Source organism: Salmo trutta, chromosome 4 (genome assembly GCF_901001165.1).
Source record: "Salmo trutta chromosome 4, fSalTru1.1, whole genome shotgun sequence".
Taxonomy (NCBI): domain Eukaryota; kingdom Metazoa; phylum Chordata; class Actinopteri; order Salmoniformes; family Salmonidae; genus Salmo; species Salmo trutta.
Window position 1 is genome coordinate 49,084,307 of NC_042960.1, and position 17,119 is coordinate 49,101,425.

The 17,119-nt window shown below is 45.5% G+C and overlaps 1 protein-coding gene across 1 annotated transcript in view; it reads left to right on the forward strand.

Annotated features, from left to right (window-relative positions):
- LOC115192503 (cytosolic carboxypeptidase 6) overlaps window positions 1-17,119 on the forward strand; it is a 460,539-nt gene that overhangs the window by 426,396 nt on the left and 17,024 nt on the right. The window contains exons 9-11 of the mRNA XM_029751097.1: window positions 3,041-3,152; window positions 10,328-10,480; window positions 11,700-11,862. Of these exons, the coding sequence (XP_029606957.1) occupies window positions 3,041-3,152; window positions 10,328-10,480; window positions 11,700-11,862 (428 nt within the window). The remainder of the gene's footprint in view (window positions 1-3,040; window positions 3,153-10,327; window positions 10,481-11,699; window positions 11,863-17,119) is intronic.

Below are 17,119 nucleotides of genomic sequence, written 5' to 3' on the forward strand. Positions count from 1 at the left end.
GCCTCATCAATCCATGGAGCCTTAACAGTTCTAACAGTCAGCTTCTTAACAGGTGCATGTTTATCAATAATTGGAAGAAGCAATTTCATAAATTCATCAAGTGCAGCATCTGTATGCTCCTCATTAATCACATCAGACCAACAAATATTTTTAACATCATCCACATAAGTCACAGCAAATATTTTGTATGATCTCTTATACACTATTTTAGGCCCAGTTGTTGGAACTTTGGCTTTCCTGGATATAGCCACTATACTGTGATCACTGCATCCAATGGGTGCGGATACCGCTTTAGAACAAAGTTCTACAGTATTAGTGATCAATACATGTTGATGATCTTGTTTCTGTAGTGTTTGTAAACACCTTGGTAGGTTGATTAATAACCTGAACCAGATTACAGGCACTGGTTACAGCAAGAAGCTTCCTCTTGAGCAGACAGCTTGACGAAAACCTGTCAATATTCAGGTCCCAAAGAAAGTAGACCTCTTTGTTTACATCACATACACTAACAAGCATTTCAGACATATTATTTAGATACTGACTGTTAGCACTTGGTGGCCTATAGCAACACCCCAAAAGAAAAGGCTTTAGATGTGCCAAGTGAACCTGCAACCACCAATACTTCAATAACACTTGACATAAGATATTCTCTAAGCATTACAGGGATATGGCTCTAAATATATAGAGCAATATCTCCCCCATAAGTATTTCTGTCTCTTCTATAAGCAATGTCCCCATGCACTCTGGCAGCTTTCATGGCTGGGATCAGTTCTTTCCTCTTCTGGCGCACAGCTTCAGGATAGTCCTCGTTAAGGAAGATATACATTCCTCTCAAGTTCTTGGCTCTTTCCAGAATAGCTACCTTGTCCTTGAACCTCAGGAACTTGACCACTATCGGCCTGGGCCTATCACCTGGGCCGGTGGCGGTTTTACCAGTCCTGTGGGCACGCTCCAACCTCAATCGTCCTGTGGTCCATCTTCAATTTCTCAGAGATCATTTCCCTCACTTTGTCCTCAGACTCCGTTCAGGTCTCATGTGCAGATTCTGCAATTCCGTCCACAACCATGTTGTTCCGCCTTGATTGTCCCTCGAGTCTGATTTTATCTATCATTGTTAGCATGGATTCACACACACAACTGATGTCCTCTCTCAATGACTTACAGATTGCTGTCATCTTGCCGTTCTCCTGTTTCAACTCATCGAGCTGACCCTGGGAGAACTGCAAACTGTTCTTCAGGTCCTGGACCTCTCTGGTTAGGTCATCCATTATTTTATTAGTAGAATCCACCAGTATTTGGACAAAACACTTGAAACTATTTTCTTGTTGTTGTAACAACTGCTTGTAGGTCTAGTTGAAAATATCCTTTGCGTGTGACAGAGAGACACCACTGTCCTCAACAGTGCTCTCGCCGGCTTTGGTCTTTGTCACGGTAGCTAGCAACTTAGGTTACACTGTTACTCCTCGCAGTTCCAGACAGGGCAGGTCACGGGGAAAATTGAAAACAACAAACAGCAGGGATCTATACAGCCACAAACCCGGGAAAATCCGCGGTCCCAGGCACAATGGCTAACCGCGTCGTGGGCTGTGCTCAAGAAAACCCCGCTAGCTTGATATGCAGCTAGCTAGCAGCTAGGCTAGCTGCGACACCAAATAGCTCCTCAGACCCATCCTTGGTCGACAGGATCACTGGAAAGAGACAAGCAGTCCCAGCAACTGATTCCAACTGCGTCGCTGGATCCAAACTAAGAAGCTAGCTAGCTACCAAGAACTTTCCAATACACTTTCAAACAACAAACTTTTAAAACCAAGCTCTTCCTTGTTCCACGTTCAACAGGAGTTGAGGTCAGGGACCTGCAGGCCAGTCAATTTCTTATTTTTTTAACCTTTATTTAACTAGGCAAGTCAGTTAAGAACAAATTATTATTTACGATGACAGCCTACCCCGGCCAAACCCGGATGATGCTGGGCCAATTGTGCTCCGCCCTATGGGACTCCCAATCACGGCCAGATGTGATACAGCCTGGAATCGAACCAGGGACTGTAGTGATGCCTCTTGAACGGAGATGCAGGGCCTTAGACCACTGCCCCACTCTGAAGCCCTAATGTAAGTTCTTCCACACCGATCTTGACAAACCATTTCTGTATGGACCTCGCTTTGTGTATGGGGGCATTGCCATGCTGAAACAGGAAAGGGCCTTCCCCAAACTATTGCCACGAAGTTAGAAGCACAGAATTGTCTAGAATGTAATTGTATGCTGTATCGTTACGATTTCCTTTCACTGAAACTAAGGGGCCCAGCCCGAACCATGAAAAACAGCCCCAGACATTATTCCTCCTCCACCAAACTTTACAGTTGGCACTATGCATTGGTACAGGTAGCGTTCTCATGGCATCCGCCAAACCCAAATTAGTCCGTCTGGATTGCCAGATGGTGAAGCGCGATTCATCACTCCAGAGAACGCGTTTCAACTGTTCCAGAGTCCAATGGCGGCGAGCTTTACATCGCTCCAGCTGACACTTGGCATTGCGCATGGTGATCTTAGGCTTGTGTGCTGTTGCTCGGCCATGGAAGCCCATTTCACGAAGCTCCCGACAAACAGTTATTGTGCTGACGTTGCTTCCAGCTCTAGCAGGGCAGAAATATTACAAACTGACTTGTTGGAAAGGTGGCATCCTATGACGATGCCATGTTGAAAGTCACGGAGCACTTCAGTACGGGCAATTCTACTGCCAATGTTTGTCTATGGAGATTGCATGGCTATGTGATGGATTTTATATACCTGTCAGCAACGGGTGTGGCTGAAATAGGCAAATCCACTAATTTGAAGGGGTGTCTACATACTTTTGGCCATGTAGTGTATGTGCAGATTGATTCTTGTAGAACAATCAGGTAGTTAAAGCTAATTGACTGTTTAGTGAAAATCTGAAAGAAAATATTGATTGCTGATTGAATGAATTATACATAAACACATACAGCCACAACATTAGTGTTGTAGGTATCTGAAATATTCAACTCATATGTGTATGGTCATTTCCAGGTGCTCTCTTATGGGTTTTGACCTGAACCGTCACTGGCAGGAGCCGTCCCCCTGGGTCCACCCCACCCTCCACGCCGTCAAACAGCTCATTGTCCAGCTCAGCCAAGACACAGTGAGTCCCAATCTCCAACCTGCTTCTAACATCTGTATTACACACTTTATACAGTAGTATGGGCTGTGCATTCTTCACCCTGAAGCACACAACATACAACCTTTTCAGAGTCAAGAATGGGCTGAAATTCCACATAGATCCTAGCTCTACACTGGGTGGACAAATCATTAAGAACACCCACTCTTTCCATGACATAGATTGACCAGGTGAAAGCTATGATCCCTTATTGATGTCACTTGTTAAATCCACTTCAATCAGTGTAGATGACGGGGAGGAGACGGTTAAAGAAGGATTTTTAAGCCTTGAGACAATTGAGACATGGATTGTGTATGTGTGCCATTGAGGGTGAATGGGACAAAAGATTTAAGTATCTTTGAATGAGGTATGGTAGTAGGTGCCAGGCATACCGGTTTGTGTCAAGAACTGCAACGATGCTGGGTTATTCACTCTTAACAGTTTCCCATGTGTATAAAGAACGGTGCACCACCCAAAGGACATCCAGCCAACTTGACACGACTGTGGGAAACATTGGAGTCAACATGGGCCAGCCTCCCTGTAGAACGCTTTTGACACCTTGTAGAGTCCATGCCCTGACGAATTGAGGCTGTTCTGAGGGCAAAAAAGGGGGTGCAACTCAATATTATGAAGGTTCTTAATGTTTTATACACTCAGTATATAAAACACCTGAGTTGAGGTTTGAACTCTGTTCTGAACTCTATTTCCAGTTTAGTGCTTAGTTCACTCCTGTGGAACTAAAGAAAGGTGCTTTGGGATTGATACTCAGCACTTCTCTGTAACGTGTACGGTAGGTCTCTGGGACATTAGATAGTACTGAGGTGCCGGTGTCTGTTGTGTACTCCATATTCAGCTTGCACTTTCTTTCTTAGAGGACCGTTCCTTGTGGGTTTTTTTTCCTTCATGTTAATTATAAGTGGAAACGCAGGTTGTTAGATTACTGAAGGTCAGAGTCTGTCCTGGGAATCGTCTGCCCTTTCTTACACTTTCTAATCCTGATAAGACCAGGGCGTTCTGCTGAGCAAAGGGGCGCGCCCCTCAGTTTAACCTTTTCCCCCAGCGCTGACACTCTGATCGATGGGCTCCTTCATGGCAGAGTGATCCACTCATGTCCCTCACACTTCTGCAAACTACATACACACATCCAAACCCACACCACACACAAGTACATACTGTAGGTACTCTCTCTCTCTCTTTCTCTCTGACTCTCTGACTCTTTCTCTGACACAAACACACAACACCATTTGCATTCACTCTCATACTCACACACATACACTACCGGTCAAAAGTTTTAGAACACCTACCCATTCAAGGGTTTTTCTTTATTTTTAATATTTTCTACATCGTAGAATAATAGTGAAGACATCAGAACTTTGAAATAAGACATATGGAATCATGCAGTAAGAAAAAAAGTGCAGTCGCAAAAACCATCAAGCGCTATGTTGAAACTGGCTCTCATGAGGACCGCCACAGGAAAGGAAGAACCAGAGTTACCTCTGCTGCAGAGGATAGGTTCATTAGAGTTACCAGCCTCAGAAATAAATAAATGCCTCACAAAGTTCAAGTAACAGACACATCTCAACATCAACTGTTCAGAGGAGACTGGTGAATCAGGCCTTCATGGTTGAATTGCTACAAAGAAACCACTACTAAAGGACACCAATAAGAAGAAGAGACTTGCTTGGGCCAAGAAACACGAGCAATGGACATGAGACCGGTGGAAATCTGTCCTTTGGTCTGGAGTTCAAATGGGAGATTTTTGGTTCCAGCCGCAGTGTCTTTGTGAGACACGGTGTGGGTGAACGGATGATCTCCGCATGTGTATTTCCCACCGTAAAGCATGGAGGAGGAATTATGGTGTGGGGGGTGCTTTGCTGGTGACACTGTCTGGGATTTATTTAGAATTCAAGCCACACTTAACCAACATGGCTACAACAGCATTCTGCAGTGATACGCCATCCCATCTGGTTTGGGCTTAGTGGGACTATCATTTGTTTTTAAACATGACAATGACCCAACACACCTCCAGGCTGTGTATGGGCTATTTTACCAAAAAGGAGAATGATGGAGGCCTGCATCAGATGACCTGGCCTCAATAATCCCCCAACGTCAAACTAATTGAGATGGTTTGGGATGAGTCGGACCGCAGAGTGAAGGAAAAGCAGCCAACAAGTGCTCACCATATGTGGGAGCACCTTCAAGACTGTTGGAAAAGCATTCCAGGTGAAGCTGGTTGAGAGAATGCCAAGAGTGCGCAAAGCTGTCATCAAGGCAAAAGGTGGCTATTTGAGAATCTCAAATATAACAAATATTTTTATTTGTTTAACACTTTTTGGGTTACTACATGAGTCCATATGTGTTAATTCATCGTTTTGATGACTTCACTATTATTCTACATTGTAGAAAATAGTCAAAATAAAGAAAAACCCTTGAATGAGTAGGTGTTCTAAAACTTTTAACTGGTAGTGTCTCACTCCAATGCACTCTAACTCCAATAGAGAACATGCACATGTAGCTCAGTGCAGAGCCACGGGCTGCGAGAGAGAGCCTCTGCCTGCTACCCACATGTGTAATTATGATTCCACTGGCAGATCCAGTGGCTGGAAGGAGAACTCTCATTAAGTTCTCCACCCCTTCACCACCTCACAGTGTCTTAACCCCCCAGCACCCTCAGCACTACATCCATCCATACAGTACAATCCCAACTAGGGCCGTGTGCCCACATCACATCAGCCCCACTCTCTCCTAACCCATCCCCTGCCCTGGCTGTGGCCGACTGGCCCTGTCAGAGGAGAGGCCTGGGCCGCCTCTCTCCAGCTAATCACATCAGACACAGCACTCAGATTTGGGGCTCCCACATGCCAGTCCCAGTGCCAGTTCTATGGCCAGGGGCCTGGCCCTCCATCCACTGCTGTCTCACACTGTGCATATCCACTAATGAGGCTACAAGGCCACGGTCTGAGGACAACAGGAGGAGATCAGTGCCGGGCTAACATGCTACTCTTTATTTGTCCGCTTCCCTCTAGCTGGCAGATGGTAGCAGACGCAGAGGATTCCAAGCTGTCACTGGCCATTTGACTCTTGAAGAATGTCAAACCGAAGCCATTTCTCTAGCTTTAGGAAAGGGCTCAGTGACAGTCAGACTGCAACAGCATTTATTTAATCCCTTTTAGTAATATCGAAGTCTTGTTTTTTATTTTGGAAAATGTATAATTGTATCTCTGTTTCATTAGAGAAAGATCCCTCCTTTTTTGATCATCTCTAAAAAGCCATTTATCTAAGCTTGATTGACAAAGATTTATTTTCATTAAATACAGATTTGAATTGCTTCTTAGCAAAGCTGTCACCTTACATCCTTATTAGCTCTGAAACCATCTGAATGTAAGGACATATGAACAGTTGTATAAAATCCTGTAATTTCACATCCACAGCTGAGCATTGGTCAAAAGCAACATTTTCATACAGTCAGTGATGCAAGAAAATATATCTGTGAAGAGTGAAGAAACAAATGGACCCATCTCCTAACTAATGCAATGCTTTCCCAGCCCATTTATCAAAGGAGAATAATCATTATTTTTGATTGGCTGATTACTCAGAACATTCATCATAGTGAATGTATCCCCACCAATCTGATAGCGCCATTTTGGATCATTTGTTAAGGATGACAAAAGGGCCAGTATTGCTATGGTTCATTTCTGACCTTTTTAATATTACAAAATTAATTGTATGTCTGAAACAAATGTATTTGGTCCTGTCATGCCTGCTAGATGAAAATTGCACCTTGAAACCCCCCCCCCCCCCCTCCTCCTGGCAGTACTTTCTTTTCCTTTTTCCTGTGGGGAGTCTGTCTACTGTGTTCAGGGCGCTTGGGGACAATGCTATTTTCGTCTGTCTGTTGAGATGTCCTCTGGTGTCATCGGCCCATTTCTTATCCATTTCAGAGATTTACGGCCAATTTGTCGCCATCATTACTCCCCCTTTTCAATTCCTCAACCGCCTATTCCAGTTTGAAGCAGAACTGTCTGGCTCTCACAGGCAAAGAACAAGAAAATGGCACCGCAGAGGAAGCCATTTGGGGTGTCTCTCTAGTTTCGTGCTGTTTGTACTAAAGATGCTTTGGTGACACAATGGGGGCATAGATCCACCAAACAGACACAGAGTGTGTGAGAGGTTGGAAGGTGGATAGATGAAGTAACAGACTTTCCTGGCACACAGGGCTTCCAGACGTATGCAGCTGCTTACGAAGCATTAACAGCCCTGTTGCAGAGTGCTGTCTGAGTGCCCGTTCAGCTTGATTACAAGTCACCTCTGTGTTAAAAAGGAACAAATACGTCCATCAATCAGTCTGTGGCAGAGAGAGAATGAGGGGCTTACAGGATTGAGCGCTGCCACGTCTGTTCTCTCTCTGTATCCCACTGGGACCCACCCACCGCACCGAATGCACTGTATCACTCATAACTCTGCTCCCCAGTCATACAGGGATACTTATAGGTGTTATTCTAAATGTATAAACACTCTACGTGCCCTGGATGTTGGAATACCAGCTATATGTTAATAATGTTAGCAGAGAGGAAACGTTTGATGCAGTAAGTTCCACTGAACCTAGCTAGGGTTTCTTCTAGAGGTATTGCTGATGCTAAGGGCTTTGTGAGAGAATCTGCCTTTAGTCTGTAATCCTGCTTAAATCAGCCCCCAAAAATTCTGTGTTAAGATAAGCCAAACCGTTTATGGCCCAGACTAATTAATATGCAGCAGATAAGTACTTGTCTGACAAAATTAATTTGACCTTCCACATTAAACTAAACTGGAGCAACCCCAAGTTGAGTCCAAGTCCTTCTATTGAGTTGTAGGGAGCTGCTACCTAACAAGCCGGTCTCTCTCTCTCTCTCTCTCCCTCTCTCACTCTCTCTCTCTGAGACATATAATTTGTAAAGCCTCTACACTCAGATTGTCTTTTGACTTTCCTTCTCTACATTTCTTAATTGCCTCTAATTGCTTGATTACAATTTCAAATGAACAATTCTCTAGGTCAAAGTGGGTTGGTAATTAAACAATCAATCACTGCTCCAGCCTCACAGTCCTGTCTGCCTGTGATTGACAGCACATTAGGAGACTGTTATGCTAACTCGCAGTTGACATTGTGGGCTGGATTGAACTTCACTGTATCATTGTACTTCCATTGTCCTTGAGATATTAAGGGGAATCACCACTTAGGATCGAGTGACTCCTTGTTTGGAGACTGGGAGATGCTGTTGGTGATTCACTTTGCCTTCCCAGCTTGAATCTTTTGTATAATTCTGGAGTAAACACTTGGAGCGTGGCCATTTAAGCGACCCAATGCTGTGCGAACATTTCATTTTGAATCATAATTTATATTGTTAACAGAGCAAAGCAGTTGAGCCAAGCTATACTTATCGTTGCAGAAGCTTGGTGCCAGAGGAAATGATGCCATTTCATACAGTACTCCATCATTTGAGCTGTACTTTAACAAGGGGAAGGGTCATTTTACGTGTGTGTAAAAAATCCCACTGGGTGGTTCCGAAGTCCCAACACCCTCCACACCCTCCTCCCTTTACCTGGGTGAGCGTTGCCGATTAGAGGGCTTTCTGCCTCTAGCAGACACTGGGAAGTGGGAACTCCTTCAACTGCCTGATGGAGCTGCCTTAATGGCGGCTGTGTTTTGCTTTCTTTTTCCCTTTTTTGTTGTTTCCCGCTCTTCCTCTCGGGCTCAATCGATCTGCCTGCCAGAGCCTGCTGCCGGCTCACTCCCAGCCACAATATTTCACAGCCAGCCATCAGAGCAGCTGACAGCACCGCGCTTGCCAGGAAATTGCTTTGGCTGTGAGCAGAATTTCAAGCATCGCGTCGCCCTCTCCCCCCTCCTTTTCCTCTTCTCCCTCTCCTTCTCCATCCCTCCCTACCGCCTGACGACCCCCGGGAACTGAGATACGCTCTGGAATGTGTAATGAGAGGAGAAGGAGAGAGAGAGGGAAGAAAGAATGAAAGAAAGAAAGAGAAATATGGAGTGAAAGGAGGCTGTGCTGGGCTGTGCTGGGGAATGAGGGGTCAGGGGGAGTGAGAGTGAGAGAGGGCTCATTACACCTGCTTCACCGTGTCCACGGCTAGAGAGAGAGAGAGCTTTATACACTGGCCACAGTAGCATGGGTTTGGCCTGGAATTTCATTCTACAATTCTCTAACATGAAACTGAACTTTTATTCCCCACTGTGTCACCTCTGCTGTGCAGCCTTGTCAACTGAGGAGATTTTCACAAGACTGTCCCTAGAAGAATCTCTATCGCCATATTGCACTGCTTTTATCTCTGTCTTTTAAAGCCAAACTTCTGAAATAAAGGCAGAATTAATTATGAGAGGTGTGTACTGACGCAGATGTGATCTGAGATGCGCTGTAGCGGTATGTGTGTGTGTGTCCTTGAGTGTGTGGCAGCTGGCTCTCATAGTGTATTCCTCTAAGCTCCTCAGCCTGCTGTGTTGGAAGGAGTGCAGCTACAGTACCTGGTAGTGTGAGTAAAGCCTGATTGTGTGTGGGCTGGACTGTTGTATTGTTGTGCAGCTGTATCTGGAGGGGTCACCCCCAGCCAGTCTCCATATCTCCTCTGTGTGGGGCCACCAAGACTGTCTCCTGAGCACTCCTCTCTTTAGCTCTGTCCCTGGGCTCTACTGGGGATAAAAATAGGACTTGTATCCTATCATTCTTACCCCCCTCCCCTCTCTCTCTCCCTCTCACTCTCTCTCTCTGTCCCTGTGGGAGGTGTGTCATCTCCTCTGTGCTTTCTCCTCTGCTGCTCTGCCACCTCTGAGAGTCGTCTTTCAGATGGCACTCCCATGCCTCCGCTTCCCGCTGCCCACCCCAGGAAGCTGCCCTCCACAGCCAACCAAAGCATTTGTGTGACACAGCTTGGTTGTTGTTGTTCCCACTTGTTTTGTGCTCGGGTTGAATCCACGCTGTGGGCATATGAAAACAGTGTAGGCAAGGAGTCTCAGTCAAATCAAGAACTTTACATTTTGATGGAAATGGCAATGGCTATGAAATGTGTAAATTGTGTATATTCAGGAGGTTTACACTCTACTTGTGACACCACTGCTTCCTCTATATTTCTCTTTGTTTGTCTGTCTGTGTATTTGTTTGTGGCGTACACAGAAGGTGGGTCTGGAGTTCTACATTGATGTGCACGCCCACTCCACCATGATGAATGGCTTCATGTACGGGAACGTGTTTGAGGAGGAGGAGAGAGTCCAGAGACAGGCCGTGTTCCCTCGCCTGCTCTGCCAAAACGCCCCAGACTTCTCCTTCGTAAGTTCCTCACATCAATCATACCAGGGAAAACTTTACAACTACTGCAGGGCCCAGAGTTTTCCCTGGTCAGGCCATATCAATCCTAACCCTACTCATCTCACAGATGTTCCACAGGAATACAGCCCACATAATAGCAGGTGCTAGTTGTCTATGCTACAATAGTGACTGCATGAACCACAGGGTAAACTGAGATCTATCATACAGCTGGGTGTGGAAGCTTTATATTTGAAAAGTCTGTTTCCCTCCTCCTCCCAGGCACACTGACCTTCAGCGCTCAGCCAAAGTGCCATTTTGCAGCAGTGCCAGTTACATACAGTATAGCCAGAAGAATAACCTTTTCTGTGCAGCGACACGTTCACAGCTCTCATAGACTTTCTTCACCAGTACACAAGGAAAGTCTTTCAACAGCTAAAATCATTTTAGCCACCCACCATACATAAAGAGTATCACAGATTGTCCACTGGTTATTTATTATGCTGTCTCAATAAAGAGCTAATCTTTGTCTACAGCAGTGTGTATGCCTGCATGTGTGCGTGTGTGTGTGTATACCGTTGGGGTGTGTATAGTAGCGGTGACAGCTGGCCAGAAGTCATGTCCCTTACTGTGCTCTTTTCTTACTGCCCATTCAGCACTGCCCAAAGCACATAGTCATAGAACTCAATAAGTTCTGCCAGGAGTAGAAGTCTGCATTTAAGTTACAGGGGTCATATTCCATTCATGTTGAGTGAACTAGAGGGCAATGGAAACTGCCTAAATTGACTGAATCATGTTAAATGCTGAAGCTGACTTACAATCCATGTTACTATGCATAACAACAAGACTGCAATGAGTTGTATAGGCATTGTTAGAATGAAGCATTGAAATTCACCAACACACTTCTACAGATGTACGATCTTAATTTGAGCCTATTTGCTACAGCAGGAAAATAATCCTGCAGCAACAGGAAATGTGAAATTATAATTAATGGGCATTTTTGTAGTGGTTGATACATTTTTCATAAGGGAAAAGTGTAAATTACAAACTTCAGAATACTTTTTAAACCTCAAATACACTGCATTGCCGGAAAGTTCTCCTGCAACAGGGTGATCAAATTAAGATCCCACATCCGTATGCAACATATACTTTGTCTTTTTTCAGACTAATTAAATCTAATTTGAATTATAATGTTGGTATAGTAGAGTGCACTCTGTATTAACAGTGTGTTTCACCCCCACAGTCCAACACATCGTTTAACCGTGATGTTGTGAAAGCTGGCACCGGGAGGCGCTTCCTGGGCGGCCTGCTGGACGACATGTCCTACTGCTACACCCTGGAGGTGTCCTTCTACAGCTACATGGCAGCAGGGAGCACGGCGCCCGTTCCCTACACAGAGGACACCTGTATCCTTCTCTCTCATTGTCCTCATTAGGGGCCCCAGGTGGCTTGGCCAGGCTCCCCATTCTTCTCAGCCTCCACTGCCTCTCCCGCTGGCTGTTGGGGGAGAGGAAAGGAGGCATCTGGAGGAGAGACAGAGATTGAGTACACAACATGTGTACCTCACTGATGTTTCCTCCATCTCTCCCTCCCTCCCCTAACTTCCCCAAACTTCTGAGCTTCACATCCCATAGAAATCATGCTGTATGGACGTCAGAGTTGATTGATAGTTCAATCAATACATCCTGTCCATCCATGTAGAAGAGAGGCAAGAGGAGCACAGGGAATTGTGGTGTTCTGGTGCTTGGGACTCGTTGGTTACAGGCTGCAGCACAGATAGATTGGTTTAAAGGGATATTGAGTGTGAGGTTATGTCCCAGGAAGGTGTGTGGCAGAGTCCTGTGTAGATTGTTTGCTTGTTACCTCGTGTATTGAAATGCTTGTGTCATTGAGCCAGCAAACCAGTGTTCAAACACCAACAGTGTTCAAACACCAACAGTGTTTTCTGTATTTTTGGACAACAAAACGCGTCACAAACAGAATCCGATTTCTTCTTGAGAGCCCGGCCAGTGCGCAGAGATTGGGCACTGTGGGCCGATTACAGTTGTGTCCTCTTAAGGGAGATACCCCAGACTACAAAAGGTCTGATTCTCCAAATCAATGCTGCTCCTGAGTAGACAAAAGCCAGCCCTGTACAGTTTTCTGGGCCAGTGATGTCTGTACACCAGGCAACAGAACAGGCGTCTGTAGGACCCAGTAATGAGGGCTGAGGGTGATAATGTCAGGCTATTGTAGTGGCGCTCCATCCCCTAGCGTTTATCCCCTATAGTAACAACCTCTCATTTAGGGCCAGACGAGAACCTATTGATTCCTTAATTATTCCAGGAGTCATTATTGGAGGCCTGGCTCGATTGGCAGGCAGCGCAGGGCTGAGGTGTGGATGAGTCAGGTCAGCCCCTATCGCACTGCCTTGCTCTCATGTTCCGACAGACACATAGTGACAGTGGGAAGGCGGCACCTGCCCCATTGATTTTGTGTACAAAAGAGGTAGAGAGGACGTGGGTTCTGCTTTCATTGTGACGAAGAATAGAATACAGCAGGCCTGTTAATCGCACAGTGTTTTGTACACTCCAAAGGGATTCAGGGTTAAATTGACATTCTCTATAGACTCAAGTTTTCCTTCAGTTTACCTTGTATTACCATGACACAGCTCAGATCCATGGGATAGAGAAGAGGCAGAAAACCAGAGTGATGTGAAGCTTCAGCCTACAGGCAGAAAGTGTACTGTGCAGTGTCCAGATTGCCTGAGATGAGAGGAGATATTATGTGTAGCCTAAGTGCCCTCTAGTGTCAGGAGGGTGAGGTGTCTGTCTGTGGCTCCGCTCTGTGTAGCTATGGCCTTGCCTGGTATCACTCTGTCACACTGTAGACAATTCACTGCCAGCCACCCTTATTTATAGGGAATCCATTCACTTCTTTGTTGATTTGTTTGTTTATTATTTGATCTTGTGTATATCAAAGCCTGTGACTGATGCTGGAATTTCAAATCAAATGTTATTTGTCACACGCTTCGTAAACAACAGGCGTAGACTAACAGTGAAATACTTACATACGGGCCCTTCCCAACAATACAGAAAGAAAAAAAGAGAAATAATTGAAAAATAATAACACGAGGAATAAACACAACGAATAACAATAACTTGGCTATATACATAGGGTACCAGTACAGAGTCAATGTGCAGGGGTACGAAGTAATTGAGCTAGGTATGTACATATAGGAAATGATAAAGTGACTAGGCAACAGGATAGATAATAAACAGTAGCAGCAGCGTATGTGATGAGTCAAAAGAGTTCATGCAAAAAGGGTCAATGCAGATAGTCCGGGTAGCTATTTGCATAACTATTTAACTAACTGTTTAGCAGTCTTATGGCTTGAGGGTAGAAGCTGTTCAGGGTCCTGTTGGTTCCAGACTTGTTGCATCAGTACCGCTTGCCGCGTGGTAGCAGAGAGAACAGTCTATGACTTGGGTGACTGAAGTCTTTGATCATTTTTAGGGCCTTCCTCTGCCTGGTATAGAGTTCCTGGATGGCAGGGAGCTCAGCCCCAGTAATGCACTGGGCTGTACACACTACCCTCTGCAGCACCTTGTGGTTGAATGCCAAGCAGTTGTCATACCAAGTGGTGATGCAGCCAGTCAAGATGCTCTCAATGGTGCAGCTGTAGAACTTTTTGAGGATCTGAGGGCCCGTGCCAAATCTTTTCAGCCTCCTGAGCAGCCTTCTTCACGACTGTGTTGGTGTGTGTGGACCATGATAATTCCTTAGTGATGTGGACACCGAGGAACTTGAAGCTCTCGACCCGCTCCACTACAGCCCTGTTGATGTGGATGGGGGCCCTCAGTTTCCTGTAGTCCAGGATCAGCTCCTTTGTCTTGCTGATGTTGAGGGAGAGGTTGTTGTCCTGGCGCCACACTCATCATTATCGTTGATCAGGCAGCCACCATCGTCGTCAGCAAACTTAATGATGGTGTTGGAGTCGTGTGCAGCCACGCAGTTGTGGGTAAACAGGGAGTACAGGAGGGGACTAAGCACTTACCCCTGAGAAGCCTCTGTGTTAAAGATCAGTGTGGCAGATGTGTTGTTGTCTACCCTCACCACCTGGGGGCTCCTTGAAAGCGGCAGCTCTAGCCTTTAGCTCAGTGCGGATGTTGCCTGTAATCCATGGCTTCTGGTCGGGGTATGTACGTGAGGTCACTGTGGGGACGATGTCGTTGATGCACTTATTAATGAAGCCGGTGACTGATGTGCTATACACCTCAATGTTCTCGGATGAATCCCGGACCATATTCCAGTCTGTGCTAGCAAAACAGTCCTGTAGCTTAGCATCCGCTTCATCGGACCACTTCCATATTGAGCGCTGGTATTTCCTGTTCGTTTTTACTTGTAAGCAGGAATCAGGAGGATAGAGTTATGGTCAGATTTGCCAAATGGAGGGTGAGGGAGAGCTTTGTATGTGTTTTGTTTTTTTTGCCTCTGGTTGCACAAGTGACATGCTGCTAATAATGAGGTAAGACGGATTTCTGTTTCCATGCCTCTGGATGTGCGCTTTCTTGTTTGCTTATGGCCCTATGCAGCTCGATCTTAGTGCCAGCATCGGTCTGTGGTGGTAAATAGACAGCTACGAAAAATGTGAAGGAAACTCACTTGGTAAATAGTATGTCTGCCATTTATCATGAGGTATTATAACTCAAGCGAGCAAAACCTTGAGACTTCCTTAATATTAGTGATTGCGCACCAGCTGTAGTTAACAAAGAGGCACACACCTCCCCCTTATCCTTACCCAAAGCTGATGTTCGGTCTTGATGATGCATAGAAAAACTAGCTAGATGTACAGTATATTATCCATAGTCTTTGTTCAGCCACGACTCCGAGAAACATAGGATATTATAGTTCTTCAGCCCCCATTGACAGGATAGTCTCAAACGGAGCTCGTCTATGTTGTTCTCTATGTTCACCAATAGAACGAAGGGTCGAGGCGGTATATCATCCATTTAGTCTTGTCAGGAAGCTTGCTCGTTTGACTCTCTTGTGCCATCTCTTCCTCTTTCGAGGCCCGGGATTAGGGCCTGGTCTGGAATGAGCAGTACATCCACAGCGGCCTACTCATTGAAGTAGAAATCTTCATCCAAATCGAGTGATCTCTAGTGATCGCTATTCTGATCTCCAGGAGCTGTTTTTGGTCATAGGAAATAATGGCGGAAATATTATGTAAAATCACACAGCATAAAAAAAAAACACAAAATAGCAGAATTGGTCATATTGCAGCTATCCACTGTAGCACCATCTTCAAACTTCTCATTTCACTCAGTCCTTTTCCCCACCTAGTGTTTCACTGAACCGTCAAGTCCAAGGACTAGTTGACTGGCTCTCTATAATAAGAAACCCATCCATGTAGAATTACTCTGTAGCCAGGAGATTATTTTCCCTTAGTGTCAAAGATGGGATGGAAACCAAAAAAAAAGCAATTTACTGTGTGTGGAAAGAGTCACAACTTTCCCTCTCCTTGAACATGTTCCTTTTTTTGTTTTCCCACATTAAACAGATCTGCTGTATAGAGAAGACAGTTGGAACAGAAGATGCTTCTGTAATATGTATGTACATAGCATAACCACGGTGATAGCCAGCATCACACTGCATAGATAGGTGGCCGCTATGCCAAATGACCAGGGCATAACAAGTCCCTTGATTATTTGTCACTGTGCATTGGGCTTAAAGAAAGATTTGAGAAAACCGAACAGAGCTGCGGTGGCCCATCACACCCCTCCTTTATGCTTCGGGAGCAGCAGTCTTTGTTGGTCTCTCTGTGCTAAAGTCCGCTGGCTGAGAGCAAGATGGATTAAGTGAGGTATTCATCTAAATGGCAGAGCATTGTATAGTAATTCCATGGCGAGGCTAGCGTGGTGGGTGATGGGGAGGTGGAGGGGAGGACTGAGTCATGGTAGGGGAGGTGGGGTGCCCTGCTGAAGGTCAGACGGGAACAGGGCCTGGGGGCTGCGTGAGGCTGGGCCTGGGGATGGGGAGTGTCAGCGTTACGCAGGGAGAGGACAGCGGAGACTTCATGTAGAGCAAAAATTGGGGTCAGACAGGTTGAAGGAACCAGCCATGTCGCTTTTACGCGCCAGTGATCTGGTCTATGGAGCGTGCAAATCATCAACAAAGACCTTTAAGCTTTGCAACCCCCATCCCGCTCTAAAAAACAAATTCATGACAAATAAATAATTACCTGGACCCCAAATTAACCCAACCTTCTCCGATCTGCTGCTGAGACTATTGTAGCCACAAGAATTGAAATCTTAACCTTTCTAGTAGCATGGACCTTTATCACAGCATAAGAGGGCCTCAGAGAGGGAGCTTCTCACAGTGCTGGATGGGAAATTGTTCAATCTCACAGATTTGTCCTTCCTTTCCTTCCCCTGTGTATGGTAACCCAGGTCTTAAAGACTCATTATATTGGATGAGCAAGCTGTGAATGTTCCCCGCCAGAGCAGTTGAAATATTTCCTGTCGTTTAATGATTTAGCACCACCTGTAATCTCACACAAAATGGAGAGAAATTATGTTTCTTGCTGAGAATTCACTGTGGCATTTGCTTTGTTCTTATATTGGGAAGATTCCATAGAGGCTTCATAGGACTGGTGTCCCTCTGAGTCTAGAGTCTCTGTGT